This window comes from Amphiura filiformis, chromosome 16 (genome assembly GCF_039555335.1).
Source record: "Amphiura filiformis chromosome 16, Afil_fr2py, whole genome shotgun sequence".
NCBI lineage: Eukaryota > Metazoa > Echinodermata > Ophiuroidea > Amphilepidida > Amphiuridae > Amphiura > Amphiura filiformis.
In genome coordinates this window covers 58847291-58865636 of record NC_092643.1, presented here as the reverse complement: position 1 = coordinate 58865636, position 18346 = coordinate 58847291, and the positions used below count along the sequence as shown (strand labels likewise).

General features: G+C 36.2%; 1 protein-coding gene across 1 annotated transcript; it reads left to right on the top strand.

The window, feature by feature from the left end:
- Positions 1-4683: 4683 nt before the first annotated feature.
- Positions 4684-7265, top strand: LOC140136269 (neuralized-like protein 2). The gene is made up of 2 exons (XM_072157992.1): positions 4684-5501; positions 6271-7265. The coding sequence occupies exons 1-2, from the start codon at positions 4706-4708 to the stop codon at positions 6387-6389; spliced, it is 915 nt and encodes a 304-aa protein (XP_072014093.1). The 5' UTR covers positions 4684-4705; the 3' UTR covers positions 6390-7265.
- The last annotated feature ends 11081 nt before the right edge of the window (positions 7266-18346 follow it).

Below are 18346 nucleotides of genomic sequence, written 5' to 3'. Positions count from 1 at the left end.
TAAAACCCTTTGAGATTATTTCTATATATAAAAACTTATTTTAGAATAAAATAATAATTGATTCGATACATTTGGATAATTTTATATGCATTACCAATTTCTGTGTGAAACTTTTCTCCCTATAAATTAATGAATTATGCCAATCAACTTTGACTTTTCAACAATTACTTCCGCGAGCTGTGGTTAGGGTGTATTTTTGCTGTGTTTTGTTAAAAATTTGCTGAAGATTTTAATGAGTGTTTGCATACTAATCATCGGGAAATCGTTCGCTTTTGGAAAGTGAGTTGGATATTGAATGAAATTCACTAGTTTGTGGCAAAACGAAGGTTTGTATAACTTACAGAAGGCAGAAACAACAGTGTGTTTACATCTGTATCATGATCTGGGTCATGTGTGTTGCTGTGTCTGCAGCCCATTCATGAACCTGTGACTGTGCATGGCAGTGCATGAGTGAATGTGACTGTGAGTCAGCTGTTGTGCAGATATTGCAGCTGTTGTGTACAGTAGTAGGCCTACTACATTTTTATACACTTACTGGCAGAGAAGAACGGTACATTTTGAGACCCAAATTGAGAGCATTTTTATTATAAAAAAATTATTATATTTCTATCGTCTCACAAGTCACATCACGTACATTCACAATCAATCATGACAAAACTACACTACAGTAAAATTAAGTATTTCTTGGCCGAACAGGAACACGCATTGTAAGGTGTGTGTCCAGTGTTCGATTTTCATCTATTTTTTTGTGTAGCAAAAACTGCTACTCACTTTCAGATTTGAGTAAAGTTGGTTTTTTAAAACTTCTGTGGTCCGGGTACGCGCTGGTGAATTGTGATCGCGTAGAAGTGACAAGGTCGCCTACTACGCGCCGCGCCGAAGACCAATGGGTCAGCCGGCTTGTTGTCAAGTGATTGATCAGCCAATCAGCGTGATTGTTTATTGCTTTTATGCGTTTACGCTGGCACGCGATACGCACAGGCATCGACCACGGAAGTTAAAAAACCAACTTTAGCAATTCCAAAATTGTGAGTAGCATTTTTTTTCACCATATTTTGTGGATTTTTTGTATACCTTTTACCATCGCCAAAATATTCCTACTTTCAGTGGAATTCCTGCCATAACTGTATCTATCATCTTTTTTCTCCCTTCTTGCAAGTTCGTAGACAAATGCAGTGGCCAGTGATCTATTTTTGTATATTTTTTTGTGTAGCAAAAACTGCTACTCACTTTCAGATTTGAGTAGCAATTCCAAAATTGTGAGTCGCATTTTGCTACGCTAATCCAGGTAAATCGAACACTGCGTGTGTCGCGTGTATGCTTTCTTCTGTACCACGCTATATTTGTGTGTGTTTATCGTGGCGCCGGAGCCACTAGCGTTTATAGTGTTCCAGTTTGGCCAAGAAATAATTTTTTTTTGCAATGTCGGTGCCGTTACCTACCGAAAAATGCGCTGGTACCGGGCACAGAATTGCCCGAAATTACACCCCTAGTAGTGATTGAGGTGTCAGAATGTGCAGGACCATCCCCCGCATGCGATTATTTAGCAAACGTACAAAATTAGTCGCTAGATTTTAATAGTGGGTAAATTTCCTAACCATAAAGAAACTTTTTTTGCGTAGTGTATTAAAGGGGCATTTCGTGATCCACAGCCTCATCCCCCCACTTTTCCCAAAAAAAGTTGAGATTTTTACACCACTGGATACCTCTGGCTACATTGTACATAATGTTTATGTACCAAATATTTCTTGCAGATTAATTCGTTTAGCAAAAATATCGCCAAATTTGAATTTCGTTCTGGTGCACCAGAACGAAATTACAACACATTGTCTATGGAGCAGTGTAATACACATAATCATGCATAACTTCAAAGCAAAATCGGAATCAACTGAAATTTTGGAAATAAGCTTTTTTCGTGGATATCTACTGAAAAATGTCATAAAAAGAGGATGCTAGGATCACGAAATCCTCCTTTAAACTTGAAGTTATATATGGTACATTGCTAACATTGTACTTCAAATATATACCAAGGTATCCTTTTTAGAATATTTCGCTTAACATTATTTGCAGTCATTCGCCTACAGTGTGGATAGAACTAGGCATGTCCACTAAAAATTGAAGTACTTTTAAATTGATTTAGACCTAACTTATTGGCTGGGAATTGATGAAAGAAACATTTTGGCGTTTAAATAATCTTAATCGGACGTTTCATTCCAGTGATATGGCCTTTCGAGTGTCACGGTTTTATATAGGGCTGCTAGAACATGTTAAAAAGTCCAAAAAGGAATACTAACAGAAAGTGCAATTTTAAGGTACCTTTTCTTAATGTATTTATTAACTAACATTATATTTGCTTATAACAACATGAAATAAGATCATCCTGAAAATTTAAGTGATTTTGTTGACATACAACAAAAAATATAAGAACTCAAAACCCATGGTTTGTTTGGTGGAACCTCAAGCATGATCATAGATGGCTGCCATGGAAAATATCTCCATAGAGGAGATGAACAATAAGTGCAGTATTTCAATTGAATAGCGTCAGTCTTAAACATTGTTTAAAATTTTATAAGTCGGCACATTTTATCTTCAAAAATGATTATATTTCATCATGGCATAAGTTTGGTAACATATTCACTACCAAGTTTGAGAAATTTGCTCCAACTGAAAGGTTATCTTTACTACATTGAGCAATATACTGTGTGTGCATGGAAGCCATGATGAATAGCATATGAAATGGATATGGTATTCAGAAGAAAAGCGGCTAGGGGACGCAGGGGTTACCTTGTCAATCAAATACTTCATCTATTGTGTCCGATAAGTGATCGATATATATCGATAAAAATAAGATCAAGATCATGGAATTAAGCTATGGCGGCGCGTTTTAATACTTTACGAGGTGATTTAGCCAGGTACCTGGATTCAGCACTCAACAACAGGATGTCATGACTTAATTTATTCTTTATGATTACGATAAATAAAAAAAAAAATATATAAACAAAATAATGATAATATTATAAGAATATAAGGTATATAAGATTTCTTTACATTATATCCGCAAGAACAGCATGACTATATAACTTGTCATAAAATGTAGGCCTAACTTGAAAACCTAAGACGTAAATATGTGTAATAATTAATAAAATACACAATACCAATTCAATTTAGCAGAAAAATGTTATATTAAAATGCGCTTTGTGATTTTTTATTTGGTTAAAACTAAGCACTTTAATAATTCTCAAATTGTTAATACAAATAGGAATGCGTCTTTTGAATAGGCCTAATACATATTTATTAGTATTATAGTTTTGCAATATTATTTTTTGTTATTATCTATATATTGTGTTATTCAATTTTGAATTATGTTAAATTATCCAAGCAAACACAAAATGTTTTCGAGTTTTTCGACATCATTCGCAAAAGGTTGCCAGAAAATGTTTAGGCCTAAATGTCGGGTTATGAAAAGGGTACGGTATATTAAGGGAATAAAACTTTTTCATAACATTCAAAAACATATTTTGATAACTTACTGCAAATATTCTCAAACATATCATTATTTAAGTGGTGACAAAATATTTGGCAAAAAATGTTTGCAGAAAATATTTGTCAATAACATTTTAAAAACATTAAAAAATATTTTTGTAGTGCGTTTCCATACAAATCGTTTTAAAATGTTGTCAGGACCTTTATTTAACCCGACATTTAATGTTATTAAAAGGTTTTTACCAAAACCATAACCCAAAAATATAGGCCTAACCTGTTTAAAACGTCTTAAAAATGTTTTATGTTTTTGTTTGCCGGGGTAGCTTTATATTATAAATCGTCAATGATTTAACATAAAAGTTATTATATTATCATTATTTATAACATTGCGATGATTTTTCATTATTATTTATAAATTTTTATTTCATTTCAAATTGTAATATTTTATATTTAGCTTTTATTCCATACAGATTTGTGCGCACACGTTAAACTTGGTCAATTTCGCACAGTGGTCCTCTGGGGATAATTGCCTATCGATTGGATTGATCATGGATATAAACGTATTGGTGATGTCATAAGCTTAACTTTGGTGGACAATAGAATAACCATTGATTGACAAGGTTACCCCTGCGTCCCCTAGCCGCTTGTTTCAGAAGTGCATAATTTGAGATGGGTTAATTAAACGTTCTTTAATTTCTTAACATCCTGCACATTTTGTCTTCAAAAATAGTTAAATTTTATGAGTATGTAAGTTTGCTTGTCTAAATCAATCCAAATCCGGAGATAATTGCGTTTCAAGACCTGATGCACGGAATGGTGTCACTTCAACCTGTTGTAGTTCTCATCTCATTAAATTTTTCTCTAAAAAAAGTTGATCTCTTGATAAAGGAAGGTCTTCTCTATTTACTGACCAATCAGGAAAGAGTTTGGTTAATGTTTTCTGGTGGAATCAGGAATTTCTTGAAACAACCTGTTTTAGGTCTAAATCGGGCCAATGCAAGTAGTGCATACCATGGGACTTCCTATATTGATTTTTGTTTCAATTGACAATACATGGGTGAATGTACACAACAGTAAATGGAAATTTAGCCAAAATGTATTTTTTGTACCATTTACAAATAGCTTTTGTACCCTATGACTCATGGCAATTTTCATTTGATGACGTTGATGTGATTTTATTCTAATTCAACAGGAATTGGTGTGACAAGAGAGGCCATCCACAATGCCATTGGTGCGCTTCCATGAGCACAATGGTGTCAACATTGGCCTTTCAGAAGAAGGCCAGGTGGCCAGACGAGTAGCCAGCTTTGCCAATGCCATCACCTTTAGTGAAAGGCCTCTCTTACCTGGAGAGATCTTCCTTGTTGAAGTGGACGAGCAAGAACCTGGGTGGAGCGGTCATCTCCGTTGCGGTCTGACACAACACGTACCGTCTAAACTATATCCTGCCAGACCCGGTCAACCCATCCCGGGTGATTTTATTTATAAGTTTTTAGAACTAGATGAGGATGAAAGAGTCGGCATCGGACAAATTCCTCAGTACTCCATGCCTGATCTGACAAAGATGGGAAAGTCATGGATATTTGCAATTACAAAGTACCATAATAAGGTGCCAGATCGGCAGAGAGAAAACGGCGAAATTGAAGAAACAAATTCAAGTGACTTTGTCAAGGACTACGGTGATTTCTTATTGGTTGGCCATAAACCCATCCCAAAGGCACTTTTGGTCAAAGACTTTATCGCTATCGATATGGAACTTGCGGAAGCAAGTCGGAGTGCCACGCTATACGTTAGACCGCCATTAAACTATTCACAACGCTACTTTCCAACATCGATAGGTAGCCGGATTGGCATAACGTACGAACTGCGAGGTGGCCGTGCCTACATGCATTTTATCATAAATGGAGAGGATCAAGGAGCATCTCTGATGGAAGAAGCTGATATTGATCAACCATTTCATGCCATTGTTGATGTGTATGGAACTACAAAACAAGTTAGAATCTTACAACTGAATTATGGTAAGTTTATGCAGAATTGCTGTTTAGAGAATTTTAGTTTTTACAAGATATCCTATCGTGTTATAGAGGATAGGCAGGTCCAATATTTATAGCGGATGCCAGTCCACAACTCATTGTGAAAGCTCCCTGATTGCATAAATGTTGGCATCTCTGCTATTAATTAATGGCTAGATCTATTATTGGCTATATTCAAAATCAATATTAGCATCAAAACAACTCATTAACGTAATAACAGAGGTACCAATTTCACTGGCCTGTTGAACACCTCAGACAGAGCAGGTTATGGTTTTATGATAATAACTTTATTTTGGACTCATCTAGAAGCAGAGATATCCAAGGGAGAAAATAAGTGGGAGACGGGAGCCGTTTGGCTCCCAGAAACTCTGAAATGGCCCCTGGTTCCATCTCAATTTTAGTTGATCAGGGGACACTTTTCTCACAACATTGGCCCTCTGGATAGTGAACCAAATATTTCTGTATAATTCAAAGCAACTATTGCTTATTTAACTCATCCAGCACATTTTTATTTTTATTGGCCCCTTGGTGATTGGAATTGGCCCCTGGTTCCTAGTTAAATTTGTTGAACCAGGTGCCATTTTCACTAAGTGGCCCCTGGTTTATCCAAAGCGGCCCCTGCTTACTCCAAATCTTGGTGAACCAGGGGCCACGTTTTTTGTTGCCAAAGTTTTTTTCACCCTTGGAGCTATTCCAGACCTACATGTACTACAAGTACAATTTATAACTTGTATTTCTCGTCTCTTCTTTTCAGTGCCAAGTTTACAGGAATGCTGTCGAGATAGCATACGCATGCACATCTTAGAGCAACACATAGGCAGACTACCGTTACCAGCAAAACTCAAAAGTTATCTCAAATATGAAGTACTATAATACCAGCTACATATTCATCTTCAGTATCAAACTCAAAGCATGACATTTTAGTGAAGGTATTCTCCCTATCCTTGTATCATATGATATGTCATCATATCCAAAGACCCCTCAATGGGCTATTCCATTTAAAATCCACACTACTCCTGTAGAAGATTTGGGAAATGTCTTTTACAAGGGGAGTATGAATTTCAAATGGAAAGAACACATAAGCAGCTCCATTTGAAACTTACCCTCCCTCAGTTTAAGATTCAGGTTGAATCTTTTTCAGAGGATGTATGAAATTCAAATGGAACAGCTTAATATGTTCATTCCATTTGAAATTCATACATTGTACTCTCCCTGTTGAAATTATTTCCAAAATCTTCCACAGGGGTAGTGTGTATTTTAAAAAGAATAGCCAAATTCTGGGGTTTTATCCTTTATGTAAAACTGCACAGAATTAACCTAGGATAAAATCTTCTAATGAAGGAGTATACAGCTTTAAAGCTGCTTCGTGCCTCAATGGAGTCTTTACGCTAGTCTAACTCATGAATACATGTATGTTACACAAATGATACACCGAAAATCTGTTTAAAAACAAACCATATGAATTCTTTTTGACATGACACATCACATATTTTCATTGAAAGTGCATTTTTATTAACAGTATGGAGCTCAAAATAAACAGGACTTGGGGCAATTCTTCTGTCCCCAGCACTCCCCACCCCATTGTGTTCAACCATGCCCAATGCAAATGTTACCCAGTAAAGATTTCTATTTCTACTCAATAATCACAATGATTGAAGTGATATGCTGAGAGTGAACCCATCTTCACAATTAGTCATATAAATGGGCTATTCCAGTTGAGATCCATACACCCTCTATATGGACGACATGACCTTAATGTTCCACACAGGGAGTGTGAATTTTAAACAGGATTACCTGAATGGGTGATTCCATTTGAAATCTGCACCCCCTGTGTGGAAGATTAAGGTAATGTCTTCTACAGGGGGTGTATAGATATCAACTGGAACAGCCCAATATAATTGATATAAACCAAGTTGTATTGACCTTTAATTTAATTCATGATAGCAAATAAAATCACAATTTAATGACAAGCAGCTGTGAACAGAGCTTGCTTTTACACCGCATCAATTTTATATGCATGTACAGTTGCACATATCAATATGCATGCGTTGGGCTATTCTGGTTGATATCCATACATCCCCTGTAGAAGACATGACCTTAATCTTCCACACAGGGGGTGTAGATTTCAAATGGAGTCGCATATTCAAGTGACCCCATTTGAAATTCACACCCCCTGTGTGGAAGATTTAGGCAGGGGCGTTGCTAGACCAATATGATTCGGGGGGTGTACAGTATGGTTTGCCGACGTAAATTTTTTGTAATTTGTTGACCCAAATTTTTTTTAGCCAGGACGGCGTTCAGAAATCTAAAAAGAGGGGGGGGGGAGGGTAGGAGTCAAAAAAATTTTCACAATATTTTTTTTTAACTAGTAACTACTATACCATTCACAGTATGTCTATTACGTTACAACAACACAATTTCGTAACACATTAATCTGTTATATCGCTCTCACATTTGGCGACAATCACACATACCTTTGACTACATTTGCCGACAGTCACATCGTTTTGCCGACAGCAGTCAAATTTTGCTGACAAAATTGTGTATGGGGGGTTGTCACACCCCCCCATACCCCCCCTCTAGCGGCGGCCCTGGATTTAGGTCATGTCTTCCACAGGGGGTATATGGATTTCAACTGGAATAGCCCATTTGAAACACTGTACAGTAAGTGATTGGGCTATTCCAGTTGAAATCCTTACACCTTCCTATGGAAGACATGACTTCTATCATCCACACAGAGAGAGTAGATTTCAAATGGAGTCAACCCCATTCAGGTAACCCCATTTGAAATGCACACTCCTTGTGTGGAAGATAATGTCATGTCTTCTGCAGGGGGTGTATGAATTTCAACTGGAATAACTGTATAATTGTCCTAGGTGTGTTTACTGCAAGAACACACCCCTACTCAATACTAATATTGTACACATGTACTGATGTTTAGATGTTATCATTGTGGCTTGTATAACTCAGGAGAAAGGTCTCTGTATAAATAGCTAGTTATTTGAGGTCAAAGAAGCCCAAGAAATAACCTTTGATAATGAAATGGCAGAGAAAATATCTTACCCTTCCCAGAATCCTTTGCAACATGATGCATCACCTCATCACATTAAATGACAGTCCTATCACTTTGTATAGGTTCCCTTTGTTTTATTCATGTTGATCTAAATATTGGTTGATAGTCAAGAAATTAACAAATTTTGCACTAGATAGCAAAGCAGTGCAGAAAATTGAAATGGAAGAAATGCATTGTGGGAAGTGTAAGATATCTTCTCTGATGCAACTGTATGCACTAGGATCCACAATGTGCTCATCTATCAAGGCACAGTTCTTTAACCCCAATACATTTGCACATTCATTAAATGACCTTTGAAAATTCGGGTACAAAAACTCATACTCTGAAACTTGAGGTCAAATTTTGCACTATGATTGTTTAATTGAGGTTATTGAACTATGCCCTTGGGATGAGGCTATTGTGGTCTATAGTGATAGCATAGGTACACTCAAATTTCATAGTCTTACACTACATGTATGACTGTATGAGCCAAAATGGTATTGTATCCCAACATTCTAGTTCAGTATCCTTTAAAACTGACGTCATGTTGAGGAGCATCAGTTTTTGTATCCAGAGGCGTTTCACAAAGCCTTGGGCCGTATAAAATAAATTTCTGGGTTCTTGTTCCCACCTGCTTCATTTTTCTGTAGTTGTTTCATATTTTTTCTTTTCATTTATCAAATACATGTATAACTTTTGATATTAAAGCTCCAGCAATTCATTAGCTGATTTTAATTAAGTAACATGAATTACTTAAAGAAGTTATGTAGTATTGGACCCATCAGAATCTTAAAATAAAAAGTACCTTTATTGTTTTCCAAGAATGTGTCAAAAAAGAATTGCAACTGCTAGGAATGCCCATTTTGAATTGGGGGAAAAACCATCCCTTGTAATGAAAATTGTATGAGAACCAAACAATTTAATTTTATATGGCCTTACGATCATCCTTATGATTGATTTACCCCCGGGATTTACCACACATAAATCCGTATTCAATCAAATCCTTTTTAAGAAACTAAAATGTTGTTAATAAAGGGCTCACAAGTTTCTAAGTTCCCCTAAGACTTTTTATAAAAATTAAAAAATTTTTTTGATGAAGTAATAAAAATTATAAACATTATTGATAGCCTATTTTATTTTACACACCTGGTCCCATTTACAATGGCGCACATTGTGTTTGGTCACAATGTCTCATTATGTAAGAAAAGATGAAGTTTTCTAAAGGTGCACTTGAGTCCATTCAACTCTCACACAAGTCTTGCAGAATATTCTAAACTTTAAATTCAATGCCACTAGTATAGATTGTAAATTGGACCAGGTGTGTAAAACAAAATAAGCTACCAATAAATTTTACAATTTTTTAATTTCATAAAGTACTTTTCGATTTAGTTTAGAAATTTTTAGAGGGAACTTAAAACTTTGTGAACCCTTTATATTGCTGATATGATTTGATACTGCAAGAGGCTAGCCAATGTGAAATAATTTCTGACGTCATGCAAATTTAGCATGAATAGAAATGAAAACTAGTGTAAATGTGTTTACTTAAGTTAATAGATGCAAGGTTTGAATTGCTTGATTTTCTTTAAAAAAGTGTCAAGAAAGAAAAAATTGTTTTTACATCCAAGGAGGATCTAAACTGTTTTTCCAATTTCTGCAGTAGCAATGAATAATTCTAAATATAATTTCTATTCAGTTGGGGGCAAGGTGGTGCAGTGGTATGGGCTCTGTGAGTTTGAGCCCCGGTGGTGACATCATGCTGTGCACTCGGGCAAGGTGCTTTACCTCACTTGCCTCACTCTCCCGGATGAAATAGGGGAGCTGTTAGGAATATTGTTCATTAAGCACCGCCCAAAGTTATGAGCATGCTTTGGGCATTGTGTGGCAGGTGACATGACAGCATGATAAATGTAAAGTGCTTTGATACACATGAAAGGTGCTGTATAAATGCCAACATTTATAATTAATTTGACACTTCAATCGGGGTTCAGCAACCTGCATGATTTAAAAACAAAAACTGGTGCTGCTCAACATGGAGCTTACAAAATCGAGCGAAAAATTAGAATTCTTAAACAAGAAAAATGTAAATATTTCTTTTATTGTCCCTGAGCAAGCAAGAAATACTTGGGGGGGGGGGGAACCTCTTATATTTGACAAATAGGTAAAAGTAACAAAACATCCCAATTTAACAATCTTGTCATTTTGAAGGGACACAAAACCTACATAACTGCTTAAAGATAGTAATTTTTTAAAGTGCGTTTTTTGTCTCATGGCAACTGAAAAAACTGTCAAATTTGCCATATAGGTCTACACAGTGAAAATGCACATATTAAATTATCAGGGTTTTTTTGGGAAGTTACTATATCTAAAAATATGCTCATGTTTTCAAATAATAAATTACAACCTTGTGTCTATTAAACCTAATTAAACACATACACATAGTGTATTTCAACTGCTCAGTGCCAGAAGTGAGTAAGTGCAATAGCTGCCATGTGTAGATGAGTACAATATACTGTGTGTGAATTGGCCAATGTTCACAGGGCAGCTATTACACTTACCCACTTCTGGCACTGAGCAGTCAATGTGTTTGTATATTAGTTGCAATGCTTGTGGCATTGAATGTGCAATCCTTAAAAGTACATAACTTGTTGGTTAGGGTGGTTCTTATTTTACAAAAGTCTGAAATTCCATGCTCCTACCCCTTAGAATGGTTCAGTTGGATGAAAAACTTATTCTGTAAAATTTTCAGGAAGATCGGACAATATTTACTGGTAGCCCAAGAGCCTCCAATATGGTGACCCCTGTCGTGATTTTTGGTCATCGGACATTTTTGAGCAATTTTAGGGGAGTATATTTTCAAAATAGAGTGTCTCTTGATATTCAATCTTTCTAAATGCATTAACAGTAACTAGTTTAACATGTATATAACAAAGGGTGCCTTGTATTTACTTCCATCGTTGTTTTAAACTCAACCAGATATGGCACTTCGTGCTGCGAATACTCCTAAATACCGGTCCTCGGCCATTTTCAAGCATTTGTAAGGGGTCTAATATAAAACATAGAGTGTCTCTTGATACCCAATCTTTGTAATTGCATTAACAGTAACTAGTTTAACATGTGTATAACAAAAGATGTCTTGTATTCACTTCCATTGATTTTTTAAACTCAACTAAATATGGTAGTTTGTGCCGTGAGTACTCCTAAATACCGGTCAACAGCCATTTTCAAGCAACTTTTATAAGGGGTTTATTTTCAAAATAGATTGTCTCTTGATACTGAATCTTTGTAATTGCATTAACACCAACTACTTTAACATATATAACGAAAGATGTCTTGCAATCACTTGCATTAACAGCAAACAGTAAATATATCTAGATAGCAAAAGATGTCTTGTATTCAATTCCATTGTTGTTTTATTCTCAACCAGATATGGTAGTTTGTGCTGTGAGTATCAAAATATGGCCGGTTGTCAGCCATTTTCGAGCAACTATAAGGGGGCCTATTTTCAAAATAGAGTGCCTCTTGATACTCAATCTTTGTAATTGCATTAACAGCAAATAACTTAACATGTATATAACAAAAGATATGGTAGTTTGTGTATGCTGTGATTACATGGTCGTCAGCCATTTTCGAACAATTTTATTTTAGGGGGTCTATTTCCAAAATAGAGTGGATCTCTTAATTCTTCAATCTCTTTGTAATTGGCATTAACAACAACAAGACAGCCTGCAAATATCTCTATAGGCAACATCTGCCAAGTAAGTCTCCACCTGTGGTATCTTTCTAGAGCAGCCTTGGTTCTTCGATCCCATATCGCTCAAATGCCCACAAAATGTGAAATGGTAAAATCAATGCAAAATGGGGAGGGTGAGAATGAAACGCTCAAGCGCATCAAAGTTGCTGCACGGCTAATTTAAGATAGTCGACTGGAAAACTTTGTCACACAGAATACCAGAAGACTCTTGGAGAAGTTAGGTATTATCAGCTGACTTTATGGATCATGATCCAGAAACTTGGACCAGCCGTGATCATGGTGATGACTTTCTTGAGGGGGTAAAAATCATTAAAAACATTAAGGGGATAAACGTTAATGCAGAGCATGGAGTGGCACTGGTGCAGGAGTTCAACACGATCAGTTGCAGTTCCTGATGCAAGTTGTATCTGAGCATCAACACCAGTTTCCTGACAGCCATGAGAAAGTCAACATCCTTTATAAATTGCAGCAAATTATAAAATTAACTATTCCCAGTCTGACAGTCAGCACAGACTGTGTTATTTGGGTTAGAACAATGAATGTGAATACAGTTTTTGATATGTTAAACTAGTTCAGTTGCTTTTAATGCAACTGCAAAGATTGAGTATCAATGGATACTCTATTGGGAAAATCCCCCATAAATTGCTTAAAAATGGCTGACGACCATTAGGAGTACTCACGGCACAAGTTGAGTTTAAAACAACATTGGAAGTAAATACAAGACAGCCTTTGTTATAGATATGTTTAACTATAGTTACTGTAATAATTACAAAGATTGAGTATCAAGAGACACCCTGTTGGGAAAATAGACCCCCTTGAAAATGGCTGACGACCAGTCCGTATTTAGGTTCTCACGGCACATAACTGCTATTTGGTTGCGTTTAAAACAACAATGCAAGTGATTGCAAGACATCTTTCGTTATATATGTTAAAGTAGTTGGTGTTAATGCAATTACAAAGATTCAGTATCAAGAGACAATCTATTTTGAAAATAAACCCCTTATAAAAGTTGCTTGAAAATGGCTGTTGACCGGTATTTAGGAGTACTCACGGCACAAACTACCATATTTAGTTGAGTTTAAAAAATCAATGGAAGTGAATACAAGACATCTTTTGTTATACACATGTTAAACTAGTTACTGTTAATGCAATTACAAAGATTGGGTATCAAGAGACACTCTATTTTTTATATTAGACCCCCTTACAAATGCTTGAAAATGGCCGAGGACCGGTATTTAGGAGTATTCGCAGCACGAAGTGCCATATCTGGTTGAGTTTAAAACAACGATGGAAGTAAATACAAGGCACCCTTTGTTATATACATGTTAAACTAGTTACTGTTAATGCATTTAGAAAGATTGAATATCAAGAGACACTCTATTTTGAAAATATACTCCCCTAAAATTGCTCAAAAATGTCCGATGACCAATAATCACGACAGGGGTCACCATATTGTAGGCTCTTGGGCTACCAGTAAATATTGTCCGATCTTCCTGAAAATTTTACAGAATAAGTTTTTCATCCAACTGAACCATTCTAAGGGGTAGGAGCATGGAATTTCAGACTTTTGTAAAATAAGAACCACCCTATTGTTGGTTATTCTATTGTGTATAATGTTATACAACTGTAAATATCTTATTATTAAAATGATGTACATTACTATAAAGTAGAACAGAAATGGGCTATTCCAGTTGAAATCCATACACCCCCTATGGAAGACATGACCTTATTCTTCCACACAGGGAGTGTGAATTTCAAATATGTTCACCTGAATGGATGACTCCATTTGAAATCTACACCCCCTATGTGGGAGATCATGATCCACACAGGGAGTATGAATTTCAAATGGAGTTACCAGAATGGGGTGACTCCATTTGAAAACTACACCCCCTGTGTGGGAGATTAAGGTTTTGTCCTCCATAGGGGGTGTATGGTCTTCAAATGGAATAGCGCAATAATATAGTGTGAGAAGAAGTGAAGTATTTTATTTCTGACCAAAACGTGCTTTTTGTATCATAATTTTTACGAAGAAGAAGGAAAGCTTTAATGCCAATGCCCATAATTGTTACACTAAAACAATTATTTTGCTATAAATTATAGGGCACTCAGGTCTACATCTAGCCTACTTCGATCAGGCCCTTTTAAAATTAGTATTTCAAATTGACAAATGGGGATGAAAATTGACTTTGCACCCCCCCTCAAGGGGGGAGCTGGTCATAATTGTACCTGAAAATCTGATCAATGTATTTTAAGGACGCTCTCTGCTTCTTGGTAACAATTATGGCAACATGTAATATAATGAGCTTATCATTTAGAAGACATGAATACTTGAATTTCATTGGTCGAAAGCCAATTAATATGTTACATGTATAGCTGTATTGCACAGTACCAAGTCGCTGGTTTTTCAATGCGACAGTTACAATGTATGTGGTGTTTCATGTTACACATTACTACGTGTCACATGCTGAAGATGTTGCACACACTTAACCCTGTCTGACGATAGCCGGTTGAGAAGGGTCCACTGCGAAAATGGAAAAGAACATGTTGAAGATTTTGTGGGTATATGACTTGGATTATTTTGTGAATGGCATTAAATTCATGTCTACTAAATGATACATGTGTTGCATCCCCTGTTTGTTCTCATGCAAGACAAAAAATATCACCTGTTGGTTTTGAGGCTGTATCGCATTCGTCTTACAGGAGTTATGGCCTCATGTGATACCACTTCAAACCAGTGTTATCTTTTGTTGTTGCATGAAGAAACAGGGCAACTATAAATAATATGTTACAAAAATGGAATGTTACTTTTTTTTTCTTTTTATTTGAGCCAATAGCTTGCAACAACAACCAATGTCTTATATTATATATGTGACCAGATATGATCCAATCAGGCTAAAGTCGGCAATAATGAAATCGAGATATAGGCAAAATGGGAGGAGAAAAAGCAAAGAACTTTGCAACCAAGTATTCAAGAGACCTGGGGATTCAACATCAGTAAGTGTAGGTACTGAGCAAGTTAGTAATGATAGTAACACAATTTTCAAAATTCCGACTTTGGAGTGGATCAGTCAGGTCAGGTCACCTGTAGTTTTCCCATGAAGGTAATGAAAGGGGGAGGGGAGAATGAGGTTGTCAGTAGGTTCACCCCTTTAACTAAATTTTCATCCTTTCATGAAAAAAACCTAATTTTATTCATCAAAAGTCATTTGTCATTTGGAATAATTTGACCTGATTAAGCATACATGTACCATTCAAGTAAAGTTGTGGTAAAAAAAATCCCCAATAATGCTATTTTATTCAGTGGCAATTACATTCATGAGAGGATCTTTATTGAATATTTTCATGATGTCTAAATGCAAATTTTGTGGCGATTTTTACCTCTAATATTTTGTGTTTTCAGCCGCAGTTGCCATATTTATATCAACCATAAAATCAACACCATTTTATGGTGCAATTACTGAAAGCCTGGTCCTGCAAGCAAGACTTCAGTCTTTATCATAAACATACCGGTAATGACATCTACTGACCTGAACTAAAAGCCCAGATAGTGACAGTACAGTGTAGATTTAATAATTGTAAACAATGGGAAAAATTGGCTCTTCCAATTGAAATTCATACACCCCATATGGAAAATATGATGTTAATCATCATCACAGGGAGTGTGAATTTCAAATGGGGCAACCTGAATGGAATACTCCATTTGAAATCTACATCCACAGTGTGGAAGATCATTGAAGGTCATGTCTATCATAGGGGGTGTAGATTTCAACAGGAATAGCCCAGTAAGTGCCCACTTGAGCACCACGGTACTCGTGCAGTAGCTGGTTTTTCAATGCAGAATTTAAATCCTTAATTTATTGTTTTATTTCATTATAATTTTTCTCAAATTATTTCATTTCCAGGGGGGTACTCAAGTTTGGTTTGGTAGGGGTGTGCTGCTATACCAAGAATCTAACCCAAATTGTCTTTTTATTTTTTTACGGCAAAATTGGGCAATTTTGAGAAAATTTTGAGAAAATTTTGAAATATCCATATACCGTAAACGTTCGCCTATGGGCTGCCTTGACATAACTGGAATTTTAGGCACAATCTAAAAGTACCCTTTCGTAACAATCCCACCAGCAAATAAGGGCACATACCCATCATTCTTGTTGGGATTTTCAGAGGAGTGAGCTCTCTATTTGTACTTGAAAATTACCCCAAGGCAAAGGAATCCAGGTGCGCCATTAGGCGAACGTTTACGGTACCGCAATTGGCTTAGAAAAAGGGTCATTGGTGTACTAAAAGGCCGAAAATGCTACCCATGTTTGCGGCACGTCCCTGTATGGTCATTTGTACCGAGTACCCACCTTGTTTCATTTACAGGATTAAATTGTTTACCAGTTACCATATCTGATGTGAATAGGGGGTGTATGGATTTCAACTGGAATGTCCCGATGCAATCCACTATATTTATTATTCTCCATCTGCTGAGAATATGCGTGTTACATAACAATTTCAAAAATCTACTTGAAAATATTTATTTTATTATTTTGTATAAGTGTGACAAAACATCTTGAAAACTTCAGCATTTATTGTAAACTGCACCAAGAATTATTGTTACACTTTTGGGTTTTATTATTACTCCGATGGTGAATATATGAATGTAGAACTTGACGCCACATCCTACTTGTTATGGGTAGGTGTGGGTATACATGTATTGCAAGCCATTGGGGCCATTATATATTGCTGTCCAAGGCAGACAATTATATAGGGCTGGCACTTTTTAATAGCTGTATGTTCTTTCCAAAACAATGCATTGTTTTCATTTATGAACCGAGTTGTCCAAAACAACACTGTGGTAATTACTTGTTGCTTTGGGCCTCAAAAGTTGAAAATTTAAAAACAACACATTGTTATGAAAGCAACATACATGTATTGTTTTCTAAAGCAATGCTTTGCAAAAAAGCTGTGTTTCTACGGGCTATGTTAACAATGTGTTGCTTTCCTGAAAGCAAAATGTTGCTTTTGAAAGTAACATGTTGTACAAGAATCATTCCTGTACAAAAGGCTAACTTAAACAAAGATAAGGGGAATCATCCCAATGTCTGATACCTGTACTGTGTCCTGTAGGTACCAGAGGACTTCCAACATTAGCAACAAAACAATGTTTTAAGTGTAACAATTCTTTTTGTCAGAAATCAAGTTCTACTGCCAGTAACATAAGCTGCAAATATATGTGACTTGTATTATATTATAAAATACTGTTTGAAATACAATTTATTGAAATAATTGTACTGAAACTGAAGTGGTTGTATATCAATTACTGCATTGTTATACAATGTAGTGTTACTAATATTTAGATTTCCTGATTGCATCACAAACTTGCATGTAAAGTAAATGTCACAATTCTTCAGAATTATGTGGTGCTGGTGCGCAGTGTGCATTGAGCGTATACGGGCATCAACACAGAAAATGTTGATTAGTGTGACAAGAAGACGGATAAATGCCCAGCCCATTGGTCATTGAGCACATGCTTGGTGATCTCCATCACATACCCAGAACTCGGTGAACAATTGAGAAATTTACTGTTCTTTGTTACGCAGTTCATATATCTAGTCAATTTGCAATATAACACTTTGTTGGGCAGGTAAAATGTGTCATTTGCCCCTGAACATGTTTAAAGCAAAACCCCCTGTGTAACTTAAAGTGGCAGTTTTGTTTTAAGCATGTTCAAGGGCCACAAATACATAGAAGGTTTTTCCTGCCCAACGACGACATGGGAGTGTTTTCGGTCAATATACATTCTTTTGTATTATGTCATTATTGTTTAGGAACACACAGGTAGTCATTTTGATGCCTAAATTAATATGAGCTACAACAGTAAGTTCTTTATTACTTCTGTGGTCTGGGTACGCGCTGGTGATCGGCGATTGCGTAGAATGGTGAGGTCTCCTCCCTTTCTACGCCCTAATGACCAATGGGACAACTGTCTTGTTGTCAAGACAGTTGATAAGCGGAAAGCCAATCAGCGTGATTGTTTATCACA